Here is a 26,028-nt window from a genome sequence, read left to right on the forward strand (position 1 = left end):
CTGGCGTACACTTTATGCACTCGTACTGTTGTTGTTTACACCGCAAAGCCAAAGTATAGAAATCATGCTCGGAACAAGTTTCACATCGAGAAATGTTATATAGTATTATATATTGTGTGTGTGTGTGTGTGTGTGTGTGACACCGTTGTTTGCGTAGGATAATCAAGGTTTAGAAAATTCATATAGATCGATCATATTATCGATTCAATTCAGATTTCATTTCCGTTCAGTTGGCAATATTACCGGAACCGGCAGTGCTCCCTCCTTACTCCTCAACCCAGTACAAAAATCTATCACTAAAAAGTGCGCGTACAATAAACCATGTTGTTTGTACTTGAAGCTTTATGATTTCATTCAATACTAGCAGGTGCCCGCGGCTTCGCCCGCATTTATTAATTCAACCGCATTCGATTTTCTAAACCGTTTAATTAAATTCAAAACAATAACGATATTTTAACATGCATATTTTTCACTTTTAATATTGGTCGTTTTTTATTATTTTAATATTTCACCCCCTTTCAAACCCCCACCCGTAAGGGTCTCTTCCTGTACAGTTTTCTTTCCCAAACATTAAGTCATATGAGTATCATGTTTGGTTGAGAGCTATGCTGGAACATGCACACGAACATTCATGATCTCGGTCGTTTTGGACATTCCTTTCACGCCTTCTAACCCCCATCCCGATTGGAAATGAACTTTGGCTCAAACGGCATCCAGAGTGTCACGGTTCACCTCAGCTACTCCAGAGACTATGAACTCGCCACTAATATGGGCCATTTTTCGTTTTTTTAACATTTCACCCCTTTCTTTAGGGGGTGCTAGGGGTTTCTTGCTCCTACATTAATTTTTCCACGTAGTAAGTTATATGGGTATCTAGTTTGGTTGAGAGTTATGCTGAAACATACGCACACATTCACCCGTAATCTCTGTTATTTTCCAATTTTCTTTCTTCACTTCTTATAACCCCTTCGATTTTTCATTTTTATATGCCGTTTATAGAAGAGAAAAGAAAAAAGATAAGTTTTAAGAAACATATCATAATTTTTACATACTGTTGGTTAGGCAACCCCCTGATCAGACTTGTCATGCGGTTTGCTTACCTTCCCCTATTTTCTTTTTTTCTTTTTCATCCTTCTCTCCCCCTTCGCCAAACTACCCATCAGATTTCGTTCAAACCATTTCCTAAACCCTCCCAGGGGTAATAAGAAGAAATTGTGCAATTTTAAGAGAAATCGGTCCAGTAGTTTTTGAGTCCATTCGAGACAAACAAACAAACACACAAACAAACAAACATTATATATATTACTTTTTGTGAGCCTGTCATTATTCATTCTGTTCAAATGTCCAAAAAATGACAAATTTCCATTACGCATGTTGTACTCTATATTCTCCGTATGTATATAAGTTATATTCTGTTTCTGTTGTCCTTGGGCGAAGATTGGTTCCAACCAGTCTTCCTTCTATGTTTATAATTTTGTTCATTCCACCTCTCCGCATTAATTCTTGTGGTACGGCTCCATAGAGTAATATACGAAAATAATATGGTCTACAGTTTCCTCACCTGTTGTACAAGGGACATTCAAATGAAAACCGAACACGCGCTACATCGTGACCATGAATGATTTTATTCAAAAGTAATTACCAAAAACGTGAATACATTTATTTCACTGGGAGACAAGAAGATCGATTCCAGTTTTGTAGAAAGAGGTAGGTTACTGACGGATCCACAAGCGCACTTATTCTTGTGAAAATCACAAGGTGAAAGATCACGATTGTATGGAGGATGTTGAAGTGTTTCCCAACCAAATCGCTGAAGCGTAGCCTTCGCCGGATTGGAACTATGGGGGCGAGCATTATCATGCAACAGGATGACTCCGTCCGACAGCATTCCACGGCGTTTTGACTTTGTCACATCGCATGTTTTGCAAAGTATCTCCATTGCGGTGCGCCACCAGACCACGAACCACACTTCTCTTCTCCTCTTTGCTTGCCTCCATTTTTGGAGCTGGACGAACACATCAACATCAACAAAGACAAAACTCAACAACTCAACAACTGCGTGCACCTCTCACTATGCAGTTCACCTACCACAACGATGGCAGTATCGATACGTAACAACCGTGTTGCCATCTTTCGCGTGGAATATGTGTTATGGCGGGTGTTCGGTTTTAATTTGACAGCCCCTTATACAAGGACACATTGGATTGTCTATCATTTTGAACCTGTTTATAAGTACGACTTGATATGACAATGTCCTCTTGGCATAGTTGTTAAGTATGGATTTGCAGTTTTAGTCTGTCGTGTTTGTTGGGAAAGTATCATTTCATGATACTGCCTTTAATAGTAGGATTCCATTCATTTTGCCATTTCACTATACTAAGAAATGCAGAGAACAGTCCATTAGAAGAACTTAGCGCAAGGAAGGTACGAGAAATGCTAAGGTAAAAGGAGTATAGCAAATGGTGTGCATTAAGAACTCACTATCAGGAATACACACCGGATAGCCGATGGATAGACACCCTAAATGGACTCTTCGGATCAGACTGGAAAGACGGGACCTCCCTGGACGAGGCCAGGATGGAGTCCACTGAAGATTCTGCAGTGAGACTGAAACCCTAGCTCATGTTCTCGGGTCACGTCCACGGGGGGACTTGCTTAGGAATTTCAGGCATGACAAGGTAAGATCTAGGATTGCAGGAGCATTCTCTCAGGAACGTTACGAGATACATGAAGAGGTGCCATGTGCTGATGATGGTGGAAGCAACCGGAGAATATATACAATCGCAGTTGACAGAGAAAAGGACTTTGCATATTTTCCTGACCCCACCATTAGACGTGAGGTCGACTCAAGCCAGCCAGCAAAGGCAGACGCGGGGAAACGAGCCAACTATGAACCAACCATCAGCTATTTCAAAAAATCATACATCTCCTGTATAAGGGTTGTAGGAGTTTTCATCGGAGCAAGAGGAACCATATACAAATTCTTAGTTGAGTTTTTCAAAAGAGTGGGCATTTCCAAGAATATGTACTGTGATTGGCCATTAAAGGCTCAGCCCAAATTGTTAGAAATTACCTCTATAGTACTGAATACAACGAATATTAATTCCAGAAAACTCTTCATTGTCACACGTACTTTCACTATTAAAGTGTTACGGTATACTTTGTCAGATTTAGACAGTCTATCATTGTAGGAAGGACAAATAAAAAACAATCACTGTACGCTACATATTTCGGTACACGCATATAACTAGAGCCCGGAATTTTATGCAGTAATAGGTTCGAATGCAAACTTACCGAAGCGAGTAACAAGTATAGTCTAATCTGCACAGCTGTTATGCTATGAGTTTTGCATAAATTTAGGGGTTCGGCCCATCAGAACCTCTACAATTTATGTTACTCTCACTACATTACAGAAGAGCGGCCCAGACGACAGCTGCTAATAACCAAATTAGTTTGCATTCTAACCTATTACTGCATAAAAATCCGGGCTCTACTTATAACATTCCAGGATGTTTTCACTAATCGCAGCCTCTTTCTATAGTTGATCAGCAAGCTCAATTCCGTGGTACCTTATATTTGCCTTAATCCACTTGAATTCAACTATCCTCATCTCAGGAGTTTTCACGCTTTTGATAATTTCTTCTTTTAGATATGGGTGTTTCTTCCTATCCTTGAGCAGTTCTAACATTATGCGACTATCGGTGTACACGGTAATAGTTCTTTTTATCAATATTCATGGATGTTACTTGTTCTACGGCTTTTAGTAGTGTAAACTATTCTGCCTGATTATTACGACTTAAAAATTAACTCATATTTCAAACTCGTAAACAATGTGTTGTCTTTAAATATTGCTATACTGGAGCCAGTTCTTAGTTCACTTTTATTCCCGTCAGCGTAAACTTTTAATTTGAAAACATTGTTATCTATGTGTGTATTACTTTTGTTTGGGATCGGTTATCACAAATTAGTATGATCCGACGCTCGAGTTTACACGGCCGGTACTACATTTGGGCCAGTCCATTACTTGAAATCCAGCAGCTGCAAGGAAGTCCCTGGTGGCCCCCAGAAGAATGTGCAGTGGCTCCATCATGAGCTAATGTGAAATGATGCCCAGTATTGTCAGAACCTCCTCAATGTAGCGCACAGCTGTCAATGACTACGGGGTCACTTTTATGGTTCAAAGAAATTCCTCCCCAAACCATTACAGATCCGCCACTGTAAGCTCCGTTCTCCTTGACGTCGCCAGACTCGAATACGACCATCTGACCCAGAAATACTGGAGCCCAGCGTCGGAGCTGCCAGTTGACATGCTGTTGTGCAAACTTCAGACGACATCTTCGGTGATGAGGGGTGAACCGGGCTACTTTTAGCGGTGTTCCGGAATTGAGCTGACCTTCCCTTGGGCTACTGCGTACTGTTTGTGTACTGACGACAGCCCCATGTGCATTAATTAGCTCACCTCGTAGGTTCCTGGCTGTACTGCGGCGATTTCGGAGGGCCTGTAAACGAAGAAATCAGTCCTCAGCTGGCGTTGTTTTCTGTTTTCTCCTTGAATCAGGTCACCGTTTGACATTGTGTAGCTTAAGATATAGTTGCCACAACTTGCAGACGACTGGTTGAGACACTCAGAGACGCTCTGCCACGTAACGCTGAGTGCGTCCTTGCTGCAAGAGGGTTACTGCACTCATTACTTTTTCTTATGGTAAACGCCTTCCCATGCCTTGTGCTCATCCTGCATTTGCTGCTTATCAGTACGACAGCCCACACAGCACTGACTGACCATGGCATACGTCACCATCCACTCCTGTTTTGGGTGCGGTCGCAAGGATAACTGCTACGGCTAAAGGGTTATGTACTTGACTTCAATATTCCACCACATTAATGTCACCAAGGGATAAAAAAAGCAACCCTCCATAGTACAATGGATGTGAAACAGAATGTGTGTACGGTAGTTCATACCTAAGTTGTGATACGTCTTATTAATTTTTGTGAGCAGTGTACGGTATACGTGAAGTCTGTCTGAGCTGAACCATCTCTTCCGGGTTTGAACCACAGACTTTGGATCTGGAGGCCTACATATTATCACTATCAACAGAAAGAAGAATTTTGTTTAGACCACGGATTTTAATTAATCAATACTTGAAATGAAAGCCTACAACCTGTTTTCCAGTCAATGACCGCGTCAGGGATGGAATGATTGAATCTTCCATCTTGCGGCGATGATAGGAATTGTGCCGACTCCCGAGGCCTGTCGCACTCCTCTGGGGCAATGAGTAATGACTGACAGATGAAATGAAATGACACTGGAGAGTGTTGGTGGAATGAGAGATGACAGAGAGAACCGGAGTACTCGGAGAAAATCCTGTTCCGGCTCGGCTTTGTCAAGCACAAATCTCACATGGAGTGACCGGGATTTGAACTACGGTACCCAGTGGTGAGAGGCCGGCGCACTATCGCCTGAGCCACGGAGGCTCTAATTAATTAATCAATCAATCAATCAATCAATCAATCAATCAATCAATCAATCAATCAATATTTATTTATTTATTTATTTATTTATTTATTTATTTATTTATTTATTTATTTATTTATTTATTTATTTATTTATTTATTTATTTATTTATTTATTTATTTATTTATTTATTTATTTATTTATTTATTACGCCCTTGTAGGTGGCGAAGTTCCGGCTCTTGAACTTCTCTTACTTTTAACCACTGAACTGGTACATCATTGGGAGCAGAGCTTAAGAGTACGTCATATGTAGTACGTAAAAGGTTAGAATGCGAACTACTGTAATTTGGTTATTAGCAATTATGGACTGGCCCATTCTTCCGTTATGTAGCAAGAGTAACATACATTCTAGGGGCTCTGATGAGCTGTACCCCTAATATTTATGCAAAACTCATAGCACAACCATTTTGCAGGATAGACTAATCTTGCTGCCCGCTTCAGTATGTTTGCATTCTGACCTATTACTGCTAAAAAATCCGGGTCTAATGATGATGATGATGTGTAATAAATGTTATTCCATAGAGGAGCTTTTTTTTCCACTAAACCAGTAGACGTTAGTTTTTCCTCTTTGTGCCAGCAGCATTGAACTAAGAATTTGTTTGCTGGTAAACCGGAAGCCGGATTTACTACAGTGATACATCACTATCGCAATTCACAGCTGTCTGCCATGTAATTTATCTTGCTTTAGATCACTTTTTCTCCTACCTCTTCTTCTTTTTCACCTCCATATGGCCCGGTGTTCGTGCACGAACAAGTTGGGGAGACGGAAATACTTTAAGATACATGGCGACAGATTTGGGGATGGTGTGTGAACCAGCAATGCGTTCTGCCTTACTTCAAATGCTTTTTCAGAGTGTATTTGTTTTGCTGTGAGCTTTTTCTTTCTCTTTCAGCGTTATACTTATCAGGAAGGAATCATGTTTCGAACAGAGTTATAAACCAAAACATTCCAACGAGTGGTAAAATGTATCGAAAGTAGATACACAATGACGGACACATTTTTATTCACCTTCATTAGTAACCGCAACATTCATCTGCCCTTATTTAAGACACAGCCCCAGTATTTGTCCCGTGTGAAAATGGGAAGCCACGAAACCCATCTTCTGGGCTACTGATGTTTGTATTCCAAGCTACTATCTTCCGAATGCAAGTTGACAGGTAAGTTACCCTAAGCGCGTGGCTAACTCGCTTGGGTTTGCCCAGATCTAATCGAAGTGAGACCTAGCATACTATTTTTTCTGGTATAGGCTAGAAAGAATTGTTACTTTGATTGCTCTGTCACAGTCTCAATATGAAAGTGGCAGCCAGGTACGTATGATGAATGTTGTGAGGATGTTGCTCAAGGGTTAAGTTGTTGTTGTTGTTGTTTGCATCGCAATAGGCACAGTAGACTATCTGTCCATTGTGTCCTATCGGATTTCTGTCATTTATTTAATTATTTATTTATGTATTTATTTATTTATTTATTTACTGATGTACCTTTGCTTCGCTACGGATTTCTACATTGTATACAGAATTCTAGGTTACGTAGGGTACCCGTTGTGAGTAAGATTGTAAATAAATCTTACAGAGGAATGGCATGCTAAAGAAGAAAGTTATCTAACTCCCCAGCTATTTCCCACCAATATTCTTGCAGGCTGATTGGCAGAATAAGAGACAAAGAATATCACAACAAACAATGGTAAATTTAATGTTATTGTTGATATTGTAGGGCTTCACATTTGCTTTTCCTATACCTCTGAAATACCACTCTTATCATAGTCGGTACGCTACAACTGAATAAAACATAAATGATCAGAAATGGTATTCTCTATAACTTTCGTAATGTAGTACTTTTCGATACGACCAATAACATAGGAATTTAAAAATTAAATTTTAGGTGCCTTCCTCTAAACTACCATTTTATTCAGGGTGAATAAAATTGTTTATAACTTTGACTGTAGTTTCTTATTACCGGAATATATATATATACCTATTTTAATTAAATTCGTTTAACTATTTTATCGTGGCTCAGCGTTAATATGGACTTAGCAACAATACATATTCATTAGTATCTGTGTACGGTAAAAATCTGACATAAATGCTCGGAAAATTAATTTTATATAACTTTAGTTATGTAGTATTTATCGATAGGACCACGAATAACAATTATTCGAGCAGGATTTTCCCTAAACTACCATTTTACTCAGCGTGAATAAAAAATGTATAGCCTACATTATAGTGGTTTGTTCCCCGACATTACATACCGATTTTCATAAAATTCTCTTCAGCAGTTTTCTCGTGATGCGCAGACAGACACAGAGACAGACAGACACAGAGACAGACAGACACAGAGACAGACAGACGCAGAGACAGACACAGACACAGACAGACAGACACAGACACAGAGACAGACAGAGACAGACAGACACAGACACAGAGACAGACAGACACACAGACAGACAGACAGAGACACAGAGACAGACAGACACAGAGACAGACAGACACAGAGACAGACAGACAGACAGACAGACAGACAGACAGACACAGACACACAGACAGACACAGACACAGAGACAGACAGACACAGAGACAGACACAGACACAGACAGACAGACAGACAGACATACACAGACAGACAGACACAGACAGACAGACACAGACACAGAGACACAGACACAGAGAGTATGAGGGCTATTATGCCGTGCTCCACTCCTCTCATTCTACACGATGCCACAGAAGATGACTACCGCAGCAATAGTCGAAACATCTGGACGAAATGAGGAGTGGAGCACGGCATCATAGCCCGGAGGATTTTTATTATAGAAAGTATATTTCTTTTTGCTGTGGACACAGCCGATACAAAAATACTGTTTTTAAAATTCGGAGCAACGTACAGACAAAACGATTATTTATTTATTTATTTATTTATTTATTTATTTTTGTCCATCATATATTCTAACATTGATCCTTATTTTACGTATATACGGTCATACCAAACTGTCTTATTGCAGTAAAGGAATTCAACGTTTATAAGTGTTTGTCTAACATTAGTAGTCTAAATATGTTGACGATGTGAATATTTAACTCGAAGTAAACGGGAAGCATTTCTCCTCTCACTCCACCAATTCCCAGTGCGACCCTATTGGCCTCCTAGAACTATTCACAGAGCAATTTAATTACATCACAGTCGCGCCCGGAACTTGTTAAGTATCGACTACAAGTTTGTTAGCAACAACATGATCCCAAGTAATTTATTAATATAAAATAATAAAGTTATAATAAATGGTAAGCACAAAAATGTAATATTAATAGTAATATTGGAAGAAAAATTGCAAGAGAATGGGTCAGAAAAGAATACTATGAAAGAACAGGAGAGGAAAATGGAATTGGCATCTAGAACAAAGTGGTTGTATCGTATAGGGCGACAGTTAGGTATCGAAACACTGTTGTTAAACCTGTGGAAGCAGCGGACTTGAAGAAAGAAAAATACTAAGAAAATTTCTAGGCGCACATTTAACCCCGTAAGACTTGATATTTTTATAGGCACTAAACACTATTTGGTTGTAATTTCCATCTTAAATTCCAGCTGCCAACACTGGCTGCAGCACTGAATGTATATTAGGTATGCATGTCATCTGAGATGAAGGAAAATTAAAAAACACTGCCGAAGCTGGTCAATAACATGCGTTATAGCACTTTAACTTCCTACATAACAGATAGGTCTTATGGCACGATGGGATAGGAAAGGCCTAGGAGTTGGAAGGAAGCGGCCGTGGCCTTAATTAAGCTACAGCCCCAGCATTTGCCTGGTGTGAAAATGGGAAACCACAGAAAACCATTTTGAGGGCTGCCGATAGTGGGATTCGAACCTACTATCTCCCGGATGCAAGCTCACAGCCGCGCGCCTCTACGCGCACGCCCAACTCGCCCGGTCTTCCCACAATTACAGAATGATATTTTTCCTTCGATAGAGGTGCATTTCTCCCGAAATCCTTAACGCAATTTCTTAATTTAACGTTTTTCACTACACTTACTTTAAGCATTCTTATGTATGCTTCACTAATTACGAGAAAGCGTTTGATAAAGTGCCATGGAACAAACTGTTTCGACTTCTCATTGAGATAGGTTGCCCACATGGTATCACACAGCTGTTATACAATTTACATAAACATCAAAATGCAGTTATTAGGTTTGGCAACGAACTAACAGCCCCTGAAAGGATACAGATACTGAAAGGAGTGAGGCAAGGCTGTTTGCTCTCGCCATTCCTGTTAACAGTCTTTTCTGAGAAACGAAATCGAAGCCCTAGAATTCATTGTACACCAACAAGTCTCCAACTACTTGCAAACACACGATATTCTTAACGAACACCAGTCTGGTTTTCGACGTAACCACAGCAATAGTACTGCACTACTTAAGGTTACCAACGACATTCGCAATGCGATGGACAAAAGACAAGTTACCATCCTAGCTCGTCTTGACTTCTCTAAAGCTTTCGACTCAGTTGACATAGTCATACTACTTTCCAAATTATTTAAACTCCAGTTCTCGACAAACAGTCTTCAGTGGATGAATTCATACTTCCGCGGTCGTCTGCAGTGTGTAAGAAATAACAGTAATGAATATTCTTCCTGGCGATCCATAGAAGTTGGTGTTCCACAGGGGTCTGTCCTAGGACCGCTTCTATTTTCTGTCTATATCAATGATATTACGTCGTCGCTAAACAGCTGTAGACACCACATGTACGCTGACGATATACAATTATATTTGCACTGTGAACCGGAAAGACTAACCGACGAAATTAAAAATTTCAATAGAGACTTACAAGAAATCTGTAACTGGACTGACATGCATGGAGTTAGATTAAATAACGTAAAATCTCAAGCTATATTAATTTCACATCCTCGGCTTTGTTCAAAAACCATAAGCAACTTCACTTTACCAAAACTCTACCTATAAAATTCACCCATTGATTTCATTGAATCTGTCAAAGATCTCGGTGTTATTATAGACGAACATCTTTCCCTGGAAGCAGCTGGTTACCAGCATCTCCAGGAAAGTATTTGCGACACATTTTCTCGAGTATTAAAAGAACGCCTCATTTGCACTCTTGTATTACCTCATTTCGACTACTGTGACACCGTGGGCAACGACCTGACTGCTACTCTTAACGACAAACTACAACGCGCGCAAAACGCCTGTATTCGCTACATATGTGACGTACGTTACTTTGACCATGTTACACCTGCCTACGATGAACTCGGTTGGCTAAAACTCAAACAGAGCCGTAATCTTCATGCTTTATGCCTTCTTCATCGAATACTCTCCTCATACTCACCTCCCTACTTGTACAGTAAATTTCACCACCTCTCGTCCAATCACAGTTTCGGAACACGGTCAAAATCTGATACACTCTTATCTATTCCACCTCACCGCACCATACGATACACAAACTCATTTGTTATTTCTTCGGCACGACAGTGGAGTACACTATCCGTCTTTGTTAGAGGAGCCTCATCTGCTAGTTTTAGGCAACTTTGTCACCGGTACCTAGTAAGTAATAGATGAAGTCCTATATTGTTATTTGTATGTTATGGAAATTTTGTAGATTTAGCCTTCCTCAAACTATAGACTTTATATAATCTCACTGTTGTTATCAAGGTTAATTGAAATTAGGTAATCATGTCATAATTGTGTAAATAATAATAATAATAATAATAATAATAATAATAATAATAATAATAATAATAATTTTTCCTATTTTTCCTATTTTTAATTTTTTGCTTGTCATCATAATATTGCATTGTTTAGTAGTTGCAAGATGTTTCAATTGTAGGCCTAAGTCTATTTATTTTAAGTTGCACATGTAGATACTGTATTTTCTGGTTAGATGGAAGAGAGGGCCTAATGGCCTTAATCTTGCCAGACAAAATAAATCCATTATATTGTATTGTAAAATAAGAGGGAGACTAATACAGACCATTTATATTTTCCCATGATCAAGCGATAGTACTCCAACAATTTTATCCAAAATGTTGCTAAAGCTAAACGAAATAGCTAAGGAATTTGGTGTGAATGTTACTATTAATAAAATAAAAGTAATGATGTTTAATAGAAACCCACGTCCCTTGCACGTGATTATCACTGGTGAGCCTGTATAACGAGAAGCAGAGTTCAAATACCATGGCCAGATCATAACAGAAAAACTTCAGTGTCACACTTATATAGAACACGAATAGCAATAGCAAAGCTAGCCTTCAGAGATAAAGAGTCCCTTTATCAGAAACAATGCCCCTCATCTTACGTAAAATAATATTGAAATCTTATATTTGGTCTGTTGAGCTGTATTGTGCTAAGAACTGGACGTCAACTAAGAGGCTAGAAGCCTTTGATATGTGGTGTTGGCGTCGGATACAGCGGATACGTTGGGTGGAGAAGAAGACCAGCACAAAGGTATTGAACATTTTCCAAGAAAAGTGTCAGATATTTAATCAGATTAGGAAGAGACAACCTTCTTGGATTGAACATACGCTTTGATGAAAATTTTGAAATGTAAAATTCAAGGAAATACCCTCGTGGAAGACCAAGAAATTATGACATTTATTGTGAACTCAGGATGCAGCAGCTATGCAGACGCAGAACGTTCTGCACAGGATCAAGGCAGTGGGAGAAGACTCAATGCAGAGCAAAACAAGTCATTAGATTGAATTACTCGAAGAAGAGGGTGTCACCTCTATAAATGCTAATGTAATTATAAGACACTGAAAATTGCCTGTATTGAAATGTTTAAGAAAGATAATTTAGGCGTTACCTGAGGTGGTTACGCACGGGTGGAAAAGTAGATAGACGCTTTTTGTATTTTATTTTCTCTTCAAAAAGGATGACATTCATGTGGACATAAATACACACTGCAAGTCTTTCTCTAAAGGATGTTACTCTAAAACGAGATTCAATAAGCATCACCTGGTCAGCTTTGAAGCCCATGCTTCAAGTTTCGTCACAATGCCACAAACTGACTTAAAAAGCAAGATCGAACATCACATGCACAACCAAGAAATATGTCCTAAACAATAAAAATAGTAAAATATGCTCAGAAACGTCTAACAGATAGTCAAAACAGGGCTAATGTGCAATATGGCGGCCGCGCGCATCTACTTAGGGATAGGGCTCCCGAGGCGAGATGACCGCTATACATTGTTCAGATGAGACTAACTTTAAGGAGCTGGGCCACGGGCTAATGATACATTTTTCTTATAGGACTAGCTGAGGAGAACTACCTTAGGGCCTCACAACTTGTAACGTATGACCTATAGTATTTCCAGCCTAACTTTCGGGAGGCAAGGGCTGCTATGCAAGAATGCATTTTTATGGATCGAAATCTTGAGAACTCCCTCAGAGGCTCAAAACGTACAACTTATGAACACTAATTAAACACATGTAAGTTCAAATGGATGTATAATACACACAACTTCCCCATAAATTGGAAAGGGTAACTGAATTCCCTAAAAAGATTATTACCAGGAATTCGTTTATAAATAGACTGTTTGGCAGGCGGCAAAGGAAATCAGAGAATAATTTGGAAAAAGAAATCCAAGGAGAAGAGAAATCAAAACCCTGAAATTTGCCGAATTGATGAATGGTATGGACAGAGTCTTGGGTAAGGAGTACAAAATAAAAATAAATTAGTCCAAAACAAAAGTATTGTAGTGCAGTCGAACGAAGACAGGTGATGCAGGTAATATTAGATTAGGAAATGAAGTCTCAAAAGAAGTAGATGAATCTTAACACTTGGGTAGTAAAATAACTAACAGTGGCAGAAGTAAGGACGGAATAAAATGCAGGCTAGCACAAGCAATGAAGGCCTTTCTTAAGGAAATAAATTTCCTCATTTCGAACATTGCTATACGAATTACAAAGATGTTTTTGAAGTCTTTCTTATGGAGCGTGGCATTGCATGGAAGTGAAACATGGACAATGACACGCTCAGATAGAAAGAGAAGCTTTTGAAATGTAGTGTTATAGAAGAATGCTGAAGGATAGATCGAATCACGAATGAAGGTATACTGAATCGAATTTGTTAGAGGAGATCGATTTGTCTCAATTTGACCATAAGGAGAGATAGAATAATAGGACACATCTTAAGATACCCAGGACTTGTTCAGTTTTTGGGGTTAAGTGTAGGCAATAAGAACAGTAGGGACAGACCAAAATACGAGTATGACATGCAGATTAGAGCGGATGTAGAATGTAGTAGTGGTAGAACTGAAGAATAGCCCGTGATAGGGTGGTATAAAAGGCTGCATAAATTTATCTGGATTGATTACTCAAAGATCAGCATTCAAATAGAGTACGAAACAACATAATACTGATTAAGGAGCAAAGTCCAGGTGTAATTACTCAACTGTCGTCTAATAATACAATTTCAATTGTGCAAGATTCACTCTTTTTTCTAGTATTGAAAAGTGCTTGGCTTGTTAGCACCAGGTTGAAGGAGCACATCAGATCTCCTAAGAATGTCACCGTTTCGTCTACCTTGACAGAAAAAGCTAAAGGCACACTGGCATTGTTACAATAAAGGAGAAGAAAATCAACAGACAATAGTGTGAAGATGATGGGATGAATGTGATAGTGGAAATGCACGATGTGCGGGAAATGGACGTAACTGTTGGAAAAATTATATTGGACTGGATTGTAACTAATTTTCTGACACTCTCGAAGTACCGGATGAACTGACGTGTGAACTTGCCCCCGTTTCATGACAACACTTTGTCGAAAGTTGTATTCTACTACCATTACATGCTACTCTGTTGAGTTATGTATTTATGTTGCGTGATAAGCTATTTCCATTCTGTGAATTCGTGTCTTCATGCCATCCTCCTCTATTTCTGTTATTTAAAATATTTTTTAAATTAAAAATTACGTATTTCTGCTTCCTCTATTTAGGAGCTGCCAAAAAGACCGCTGTTGAAATTAGGTCTCGGAGTGAACAGACAAGGACTGCATTCAAAAGAATGAGCAAACGTCTCTGTAACAGTGACTCAATATCATAATCCGCCTCCGTTTACTTCGGTGTTAGGTATTTTCTACCTTATTTTATTGTGCCGAGAGTTGAACCCTAACAGAGAACACCAGTAAAAACTTTGACCTCTTGAGATGTGGTGCTAACGACGCCTGGTCATAATAATATGGGTTGGCAGAATACGTAACACAGAAGTACCCCAACGCCTCAATAGAGAACTATAGGTCATGCACACATTAAAAAGAAGAAACTTCAGTACTTCAGCCGTACAATTCGAAATGAAAAATATAGACTCCTTCAGCTTATCATACAAGGTAAAAATTAAAGGAAGTAGAAGTAGGGGAAGGAGAATAGCTTGGCTACGGAATCTACGAGGCTTAGTACCCCCACTCTTTTCCGAGTTGCTGAGAATAAGAAATATATCCCTCTGTTGACGGCCGACATCCAATGAGGGTATGGTACAAGAAGAAGAAAAAGAAGTTGACAAAGTGGGACGATGACCCAAATATCAGGCCCGTTTAAACAACAAGCATCACCATCATAAAAAAGACGACGCTTCAATTAAAAGGTACGCTTATTGTAAATATGTATACCAGTATTTTGAAACCGATGAGGAACTCCTTATAGGATAAAGTTGTAGCTAAGAGAGACTACAAGGGATATAAGTCGTTTCTGAGTATTGTGATGGAGCCTTTCAGGACCACTAATCCCGCGCCCTTAATAAATTTCTTACCCAAATTAAATTTCTTGCAGAAGTTGTGAATGGCAGTAATGTTCCTATCATCAATACACAAAATGACCAACAGATGGCGCTGGACAGCAACACCTCAGGTACAAATGGGCCACACATGCTTGACATGATTTTTTATTGACTCCAACAACGAGTGCATGAACAGGCCAACAGATGGCGCTGGACAGCAAAACTTCAGTGATGCCGCATGAGAGTTCTGTACGGTATGAGAAAGAGCTGTCGTGAGAGAGGGCGTCAATGCGCCTGCAATCGAGCATGTTGAAGTTACCAGAAAAGGCGCAGTTAGTGAAGTTTTATTTACTCTATTTTGGTGTCAATAAAACCTCATGTCATGTCAATGATGTGAGTCAATTATTACCTCTGTATCTCCAATATTCCGCGAAGTGTTGCCTCGTTAAATGTTAGTCGACTTTTGGGTCACCTGTACTTTCTGCAGTTGAGTAGATGATTCCTCGGTTCTTATTGTGGGGTCTATTGGGTATCCATTACTTGAGCCCGGTGGTATGGATATCTTCTTAATCCGGCGTCTTGACCCAGCCTGAGACAATCCGTGTTCCTCCACGCAGACTGTGCGTTTCTTTCCTCTTAGGGCGTCAGCAGTCATAGATCTTACACGGCGATGTCGTGAATTCCGTAGTGTGTCATTAAATGGAGAGGAACCCAGGACGTGACCAAGTGTTTCAATCTCACTGTGGCACAGTGTCTTGGGACCTGCCCAGGTAATGCACGAACTGGAACTGCATTTGCTGTCGGTTTCATGGCATTTCTCCAGTCGCTGCAGGTTGGAACTTCTGGTTTCCTTATCCACTGATTGGCTGTTGTGTATTCCACAGAATAATATTCTTACCCTTTTGTGGTAAGGCACACCAGGCATCGAATTCATTTTGACGGAGTTGTTGTCGTGGGAGCGAGACTGCCCATTAATATAAATAGTATTCCTCATACTCCTACATTTGTTCAGTATATTTAACTAACAATTGTCAAAGACTTGTGCTTAATTGATATAGCTCTGTATGTGCATCATTATGTTTAAACTTCACATTTTTAGGCAGTAACAGGATAGAATCAAACTTACTAAACGACGAAAAGTATACACAACTGCACAAAACGGTTGTGCTTGGAGTTTTGCATAAACATTAGGGGTTCCGCTCACAAGAACCCCCTTCAATTTACGTTACTCTCGCTACATCACGGAGGGACGGACTAGATGACACACTCTAATAACCAAATTAGTTTGCATTCTAACCTATTACTGTCCTAAAATCCAGCGTCTAATTATCAATATTATTATTATTCTAATTCATATTCGTTATCGTATATTTATTATTATTTGAGTATATATCGGATAGTAGAAACAAGTCTGTGACGGTCTGTTGTAATTTGGAAATTATCCTTGTTATGGAAATAAATAAATAAATAAATAAATAAATAAATAAATAAATAAATAAATAAATAAATAAATGATAATGAGACGATCCCGCAGGATTGTAAGTGCGCACTAATAAACCCATTGCACAAAAAAGGCTAGTATTCGGATCGAAACAACTACAACTGCAGTAGCATATCCCTAGTCGTGGAGGTGTAGAATTAAATCGTTTAGAAAACCAGACAGATCACCTGATCAGCGGTTTTCAGGAAAGGTCGATCTTGTGCTGAGGACGATATAAACGATCCGTAGTGATACCAGTACGATCGTCACTTTTGCGGACTTTAAAAGAAGGTGTGTGATTCTGTGGACAGAAAGACAGTTTTAGATACTCGAAAAGAACTCAGGAGTGGACAGAAAGACCAGAAAAGCAATCCGGTAAACTCTCACGAATATTACTTCTAAAGTCATATTCCGTAGAGAATACGTAAATACGTAAGGGCGTTTGTCAAGGTGACGTCATCTCCCCTATTATGTTTAACTTAGTTCTTGCAAGGTTATTAGAGAATGGGAAAGGGGCATCAAAGGTATGGGTATCGGAAACTTGGGAGGCAAAGTCAAGGTGCAATGTTTAACCTTTACTGATTATCTAGCAATCATTAACAAGACAAGAGATGAAACCAGATACGCCATACAGATATTACACAATATAGCACAGAAGGTAGGCCTCTACATATCGTACGATAAAAACCAGTACATAGAAAATCAATCTAAATAAACACAGAAGATAAAATAAAACCTCCGCTAGAGATTGAAAACGGCACAATTTCACAGGTGTCCTCCTTCAAATACCTTGGAGAAATCATATCATCATCGAGATTAGACAGTAGGGCCAAGATAGAAAGAGCCACCGAACTCCATAAGGCGTACATACTAACGTGGAACTGCAACAACATGAAAGTCATATCGCGTATTTCAAAATCACGACACTACAAGTCAGTTGTTTTGCCGGAAGCTTTATACGCCTCATAAACCATATCCATTGGAGGGCACTCTGAAATTATAGACATTGAAAAGCAAGAAAAGAAAATTTATGGTCCCACGAGATAAAGTAGAATGTGGATTAAGAGGAAAACAGTGAACCTGTACTCATTAACAGGCAGGTTCACTGATGCCGTACGGAGGAGTAGCCTGCAATTCTATGGCCATATCTATAGAATTGACAGCGACAGACTCAAGATAAGATTATTTAACCAACTGAAGGTCATCATAGAAGGTTTTGGAGCCTTTAGTACAATAGTAGCCAAGCACAAATTCGTGGAGAAACCTAAGAAGAAAACTGGTTGGAAGTTGTCCACAGAACGCAAGATGTAAAACAAAGCAATAATGGAGAGATTTTGGGATGATAAGAAGGGAAAACCATCAGGCCAACAAACAAGTTCAAACGCGCTCTCTGAATAAACATAACGAAGAAAGACGAATAAATAAATAAATAAATAAATAAATAAATAAATAAATAAATAAATAAATAAATAAATAAATAAGGAAAAGGAGAATTTACTTCTATGGCCACATCCTAAGAATGGACCCAAAAAGGATAACTAAAATAATATTCGACTATTTCCGTATTAAGAAAACCAAGCCGAACTTGTTTAACGAAACTGAGAAGGACATAAGAGAGTTTCGAATTACAGAAGAGATTCTTGCAGATGGATCCGCGAAGAAAACAACAAAAAATAAATTAAAGGGGTTTCAAGACAGGGTGAAGCCCAAACGACTATACAGAATTTCTGAAGAAGAGAGGAAGGCAAGATCTGAAAGGATGAAACAAATTACTGGGGGGGAAGGAAAACACGACTCACTAACCATTGATTGATCTATCGTACCACAACGTGGTTGAAACGAACAAGAAGAAGAAGAAATAAAAAATAAGTTAAAATAAAAATTAAATAAATACATATTAGCGAATATACCCCCCCCATCAACTTGTACTTTTCCCGCCGGGCTGAGTGGCTCAGACGGTTAAGGCGCTGGCCTTCTGGCCCCAACTTGGCAGGTTCGATCCTGGCTCAGTCCGGTGGTATTTGAAGGTGCTCAAATACGTCAGCCTCGTGTCGGTAGATTTACTGGCACGTAAAAGAACTCCTGCGGGACTAAATTCCGGCACCTCGGCATCTCCGAAAACCGTAAAAGAGTAGTTAGTGGGACGTAAAACAAATAACATTGTTATTATTGTACTTTTCCCCTCTTGTCCCTTAGACACTCTCCAGCAACCACTACTAGGTGTGTATATACAGAGTGTTAGGTGTATACGTGCAGATATTTATTGTAGCAATAGAGAACGATGTGACGAACCACTATATATCAAAATTATAGTAATCCTCGGAAGTTATTTTCGAGAGCAAAGGGGTACGATGTTTTTAGAATAGGTAGTATGCCTTGTTCTTGTGAATGAATAGCTTTCCTTTGATAACAGGCAAGTCACGCGCCATCCCTGCCAAACTGGTTTCTGTTCTGTTTATGTTTAAGAGCAAATGTACTACTGTGACAGCTGAGCGCTCCCGATTCAACGCCACGAGATGTTACGTAATATACTTGCCAAACTGGTTTTATGTTTACGAGCAACTGACCTACGGTAACAGCTTGAAGGCTACCAGTCTACAACATGTTACGTTACATTATCGCCAGACTGGTTTGTTGTTGTTAGTATTTAGTTTCCGTCTTAGGGGTTTCAGACAACACTAGTTATCGGTTTCGGACCCTGGAGATGTATTGAATTCTCAGCGTTAATACTGGTTCATTTGCTGTTACGTCCTTTAGGGGATAGGGATATCTGTGGTCGTCAGCCCTGTGGTCTAGTGAGTATGGAAATGACCTGAAAACCTGTGTCGGTGCGCGACCTGTACGAGCGTGTGATATAATTATTGGTTGGGATACGCACGCCGGGACGTGAAATGCGGTACGATCCCCGTTGTGCATTGCGTAAAGGTAGAAGAAGGAAGACAGTTCCTTGCGCCAACGAACAAATGCATGGCATAGGATATCCATATGAGTAGAATCAGAATTGAATTATCGAAGCACATCGAACGTTTTGTTTCAAACGAAAAATTGACATATTATACAACTAAGTAAATTAAACGTACCTACATTTCGTGCTTCCTGCCTGGTTGAGTGGCTAAAACGGTTGAGGTGCCAGGCTTTTGACTCCAACTTCGCATGTTCGAACCTGGCCCCGTGCAGTGGTATTTGAAGGTGCTCAAATACGTCAGCCTCGTGTCGGTATATTTACTGGTACACCGAGCTCGATAGCTGCAGTCGCTTAAGTGCTACCAGTATCCAGTATTCGGGAGATAGTGGGTTCGTACCCCACTGTCGGTAGCCCTGAAGATGGTTTTCCGTGGTTTCCCATTTTCACACGAGGAAAATGCTGGGGCTGTACCTTAATTAAGGCCATGGTTGCTTCCTTCCCACTCCTAACCCTTACCTGCCCCGTCATCGCTATAATACCTGTCTGTGTCGGTGCGACGTAAAGCAACTTGTCATTCGAGCCAAGACACCACTGTGGTTCAGAATATCCTCTGGTGCTTAAACATACGTTCACGGAGGTCATCCGAAGTGGTTACCTCAGTTCGGTATACTTTGTTTCTCATGTCCCCCCAGGCATAACAATCCACTGGAATAAGGGCTGGCCAATTGATAGTTCCACATCGTCCTGTCTACCGTTGAGGAAATGTCTGCACCATCGTGTAAAATCCACGTGGTTCGGCGTAGTCGAAGCGACACGTCCTCTGAAAGCTCCAGTCACATACTGTATCTACTGTACAGGAGCAAGATAACATTAATAAAAAGATGTAACCGACCTCCAACTACACCCATCCTGATATTAATTAGAACCGGTGCTGGTAACTGCCTTGTCCTATTGAATGGGGATATTCCACAGCTCATGAGTGGGATATAGTGGGTTCCAACCCCTCTGTCGGCAGCCCTGAAGGTGGTTTACCGTGGTTTTCCATGTTCACACCAGGAAAAATGCTGGGGCTGTAACGTCATGAATGCCACGATCGCTTCCTTTCCGATACTAGCCCTTTCCCGTCCCATCGTCACCATAAGGAAAGCTACACCGATTAAATTTATGCAAGTAAGGTGATTGGTACCGGTCTGAGTGTCTGAGACCGTTGAGGTCCTTATCTTCCGACCTCCAACTTGGCAGGTTCAATCTTGGCTCGGTCTGATGATATTTGATGGGGCACACATACGTCAGTCTCGTGTCGTAGAAATACTGGCACGTAAATGAACTCCTGCGATATGAAATTTCGTCACCTCAGCGTCTCAGAAAACAGTATAAATAGTATGTGGGACGTAAAGCAAAATAACGCTAATAAAAAGACGATTGGTCAAAGAGACAGACTTCCCACTGCATCCATCCAGATATTAATTGAGAGCCGGTGCTAGAGGTTGCCTTGGTATACTAAATATTAAACACTCCTTCTATAAAAATTGCCTCATGTGTCACTAATACACTTGACAGAAATTCTGGATTGAGTGCTTGATCAATTAACCAGCGGCAGAAACCCACTCTTAAATCATCACCGAGCTTCATAGTAGCAGTCGCTAACGTTGGAACAGTATCCAATATTCGGGATGTACTGGCTTCGAATCCCTCTGTCGGCAGCTTTAAAGATGATTTTCCGTGGTTTTTCATGTTCACACCAGGCAAATGCAAGGGCTGTACCTTAATTAAGACCACAGTTGCTTCCTTCCCGATCCTAGTCCTTAGTTATATCTGTCGCCATAAAACCTATCTGTGTCGGTGCGACGCACCGATACGGATAGGTCTTATAGGACGATGGGATAGCAAAGGCCTAGGAGTTGGAAGGAGGCGGCCGTGGCCTTAATTAAGGTACAGCCCTAGCATTTGCCTGGTGTGAAAATGGGAAACCACGGAAAACCATCTTCTGGGCTGCCGACAGTGGGATTCGAACCCATTATCTCCGGGATGCAAGCTCTCAGCCATGCGTCTCTAACCGCACGGCCAACTCGCCCGGTAATAATAATAATAATAATAATAATAATATTTTTTGCTGCCGGGCAGAGTGGCTCAGACGGTTGAGGCGCTGGCCTTCTGACCCCAACTTGGCAGGCTCGATCTTGGCTCAGTCCGATGGTATTCGAAGATGCTCAAATAAGTCAGCCTCGTGTCGGTAGATTTACTGGCGCGTAAAAAGAACTCCTGCGAGACTAAATTACAGCACCTCAGCGCCTCCAGAAACAGTAAGAGTACTTAGTGGGACGTAAAGCAAATAACATTACCGGTATTATTATTAACAAGTCATTAGGAGCTGAAAGGCAGGAAAGAAAATAGTAAAATATGCGTGGTGTAGGAGGAAACAAGATGAAATGTACTTCACCCGTGCCTACATCGCTCGCAGTAGTTTACTACAGGATAGTATGCGTAAGACCAGAACCAGGTCTCTTTACGATGAGTCAGGTGTATCTTCGTATTGTGGTTAGCACTAGAGGACAAAGTGTGACAAACAGGTTTTGTGTATAAACATCAAACATGCACACCAACAGACACACACACGCAATGTACCCAAACCAGTACAGTGTAGAATGAAGAACTGCCATGCTGTGTTCAAGGTCAATATCTAGCGTTTTAACAAGCACGTCTTCCGTGTGTTGTGTTCAGCTTGCGCCACGTACAAGGCAATCGCGAACTGAAACTCTAGATTTATAATTTTTGTTACCGGTACTTCAATTTTTCTGCTCGGATTTATGAGAATATAGAACTATCGAGACTCAAAATACTACATCGATTGAGAACTGAACTCCCAACTCAATACGCTGCAGAAATGGTGTAACGTCTGACATACCAATGTGAAACACGTAGCAATTGTTCAAGTGACCTCCCTGGACTACTCTGCAGGCTTCACTTCTCCGTACCCGGCGAGTTGGCCATGCGGTTAGGAGCGCACAGCTGTGAGCTCGCATCCGGGAGATTGGGGCTTCGAACCCCAATGTCGGCAGCCCTGAAGATGGTTTTCCGTGGTTTCCCAAGTTCACACCAGGCATTGCGGGGGTTGAACCTTAATTAAGGCCACGACCACTTTCTTACCATTCCTAAGCCTTTCTTGTCCGATTGTCGCCATAAGACCTCTCTGTGTTGGTGCGACGTAAAGCAACTAAGAAAAGAAAATCACTTCTCCGAATCCAGTCTTCCGTAATATCCATTGGAGATCTGGCGGGCCAATTGACGGGTCCATGTCGTCCTATTCGCCATAGACCAAAGGACTGATCCAAATGATCACGCAGTAAGCGGCTTATATCAGGTGGTGGACCATCGTGTAAAAACCACATGTTTCGGCGTAGTCGAAACGGAGCGTCCTCTGAAAGCTCTAATAACGTACCTATGAGGAACTCCAGGTAAGATACCCCTATGAACTGTGCAGGTAAGATGATGATAATAATGTCATTGGCTTTACGTCCCACTAACTACTTTTCACGGTTTTCGGAGACGCGGATTTGCAGGAATTTAGTACCATAGGAGTTCTTCACGTACCAGTAAATCTACTGACACAAGGCTGACGTATTTGAGCACCTTGTCAAGACTGGACTCAGAAGGCCAGTGCCTCAACCGTCTGAGCCACTCAGCCCGGCAAGATGATTGGTGCAGCACTGCGTAAAGTGCTGGCCTTCTGAACCCAACTTGGGAGGCTTGGTCTTGGCTCAGTCCGGTGGTATTTGAAGGTGCTCAAATACGTCAGTCTCGTGTCTGTAGATTTATTTGCATTAAAAAATACTGCGATAAAAAATCTGGCATTTCAGCGTCTCCGAAAACCGTGAAAATTAGTTAGTGGAACGTAAAGATATTATTATTATTATTATTATTATTATTATTATTATTATTATTATTATTATTATTATTAGTAGTAGTAGTAGTAGTAGTAGTAATATTATTTTTACGGAAGTTCTAATTAAACGGGTCCATTACAGTCATCATTTTACTTATCGGTACTTACTGTTCAGTAATAAGCCTTCCATCCGCCTCTGTGGTGCAGTGGTTAGTGTGATTAGCTGCCACCCCCGAAGATCGGGTTCGATTTCCAGCTCTGACAAGAAATTTGAAAAGTGGTACGAGGGCTGGAACGTGGTCCACTTAGCCTCGGGAGGTCAAATGAGTAGAGGTGGTCCGATTCCCACCTCAGCCAACCTGAAAATTGTTTCCCGTAGTTCCCCCCTTCTCCAGGCAAATGCCGAGATGGTACCTAACTTAAGGCCACGGCCGCTTCCTTCCCTCTTCCTTGTCTATCCTTTCCAATCTTCCCATACCCCCGCAAGGCCCCTGTTCAGCATAGCAGGTGAGGCCGCCTGGATGAGGTACTGGTCATTCTCTCCAGTTGTATCCCCGATCCAATGTCTCACGCTCCAGGACACTACCCTTGAGGCGGTAGAGGTGGGATCCCTTGTTGAGTCCCATCAAAAACCAACCCTGGAGCGTAAACAGATTAGGAAAAAGAAGAATAAGCCTTCTATTAGAAATGCCCGGCGGCAATTCCACAGTAGGTCTTTTTCCTTCGAGCAATGTTCACGATGGATGCAACTACGGTTTTTGAAATTTGTCTCATTAATAACAATTTCACTGAATACTTATAGCCTTTTCTTTCAGTGTCCACCGTCATTTCAATGACCTAAAAAGTTTATGAATAAGCATAGACAACCCGCATTGTCTATTGTCAGAAATTCATCGTAGACTGTCGCAATAACAGCACAGAAATGTTGCGCCCATATTTCATTTACTTATTAACCATTTCCTTTCATTTTGTCAGCTTGGATCACTGAGTAATGCCATTGACGTCTTAAAAATCGCACACAAATACACAACACTTGATTCGCACGTATGTGCTTGTACGGATCTTCGACGTCACTGTAAGGATTCTGTGTACTTTTCACACAGAGTACCCTACACCGGTTTTCGAGTACAGCAAGTGACCTGGCACGTGAGTCATCCTCTTCTACTTGCCAAGCCTTTAGGGGAAGTGCACAACAACATGTGTTGGCCTGCGATAAGAAACAGGTTCAACAAGCCCTATACTCGGCTACTGTACTTCCGCTACGCGTGGACAGAATGACATCACCGGCGTATCCTGCTACGGCCGTTCAAAACACATTAGGTCCTGAAATATTTGGCTCAGTTATGGGCAAACTAATAGGACAAGGTAAAAAGTACATAGCATATATTATGAGATGTATTTTTCTTAGCCGACTAGCTTAATATCTGCACGTATACACCTAACACCCTGTATATGGACATTCTATCTGAAATTGGTGGACGAAGAAAACAAACTAGCGAGTGAAATAGTGCACGACTCTCGATAATCGATAACCCTGTCCCGAGGCGACCGTCAAATGTCGCTGGACCGACGAACTGTATTAAGCTCTCCGTGGTCGAGAGAACAACATGTTACTGTAATAGACAGCTCCAAGCTCTTTCTCCCCAACCCTACAGATTTTCAGTACCTCGCTGAAAATTTTCAGAGAATTGTGTCGATTGTGTAATTTAGCTCTTGTTAACTTGACAGTTGTGAAACGTTCAAGAATAAACAAACACACAAGGTAACACTAAAAAATAAACAGTGTTCTAAACAGAACATAATTGAGACTCACCAGTCTGCACTCTTGGTCCTCGGCCACAGTTGCATATGTTGGTAGGGTTGCCATCGTCATAGGGGCACTGCGTTACACAGCCTCCTTCACCGCATTCTGAAAGGAAGAATAGTTCGGAGTTAAATGTGGTGAAAAACTTTGTAGAAGACACCGTTCTTCAAAACTGATCGCATTAAAGATTTACTAATTGTACATTCCTTAGGTTTTATATTAAAACAGAACTCTGTTTAACCGGCTCGAACGGGACCAGATCCGATCTGTATGAGCAAAAATCCGGACAAGCCCGAAATGTTGATAATGGTATAGATAACACAGTTCATATACATTTTAGGGCACATGTTATTTACTTTTACAACATATTTTGGAGTATAATAATTAATAATAATAATAATAATAATAATAATAATAATAATAATAATAATAATAATAGTACCGGTGGTACACCCGATACGTGTATTTAAATTAAGCGCCTTTTAGAAGGCCATCTGCAACTTGTACTTCAAACTATGTGGCAGAAGTAATTTGAAAGTTTTTGACAGAGGTCTCTACTGTCAACCTAGGTACTCCTTCTGATGAGAGGATGGACAATTAAATTTCAAGAAAAATTTCGTAATCATTAGTTGGTAAAACTGAATTGTTTGTAAATTGTTTTTGGTGTTCTAAAGTTATCAACGCTTCTGTCTCTTCCCGCCAACTTAATGTTGTAGCTTATATGGAATTTTGTACATTTATTT

The 26,028-nt window shown here is 40.5% G+C and overlaps 1 protein-coding gene across 1 annotated transcript in view; it reads right to left on the bottom strand.

The window, feature by feature from the left end:
• Positions 1–26,028, bottom strand: part of LOC136884725 (uncharacterized) — a 350,171-nt gene that overhangs the window by 176,013 nt on the left and 148,130 nt on the right. The window contains exon 5 of the mRNA XM_068230067.1: positions 25,295–25,390. Coding sequence (XP_068086168.1) covers positions 25,295–25,390 — 96 coding nt within the window. The remainder of the gene's footprint in view (positions 1–25,294; positions 25,391–26,028) is intronic.

Source organism: Anabrus simplex, chromosome 13 (genome assembly GCF_040414725.1).
Source record: "Anabrus simplex isolate iqAnaSimp1 chromosome 13, ASM4041472v1, whole genome shotgun sequence".
Classification (NCBI taxonomy): domain Eukaryota; kingdom Metazoa; phylum Arthropoda; class Insecta; order Orthoptera; family Tettigoniidae; genus Anabrus; species Anabrus simplex.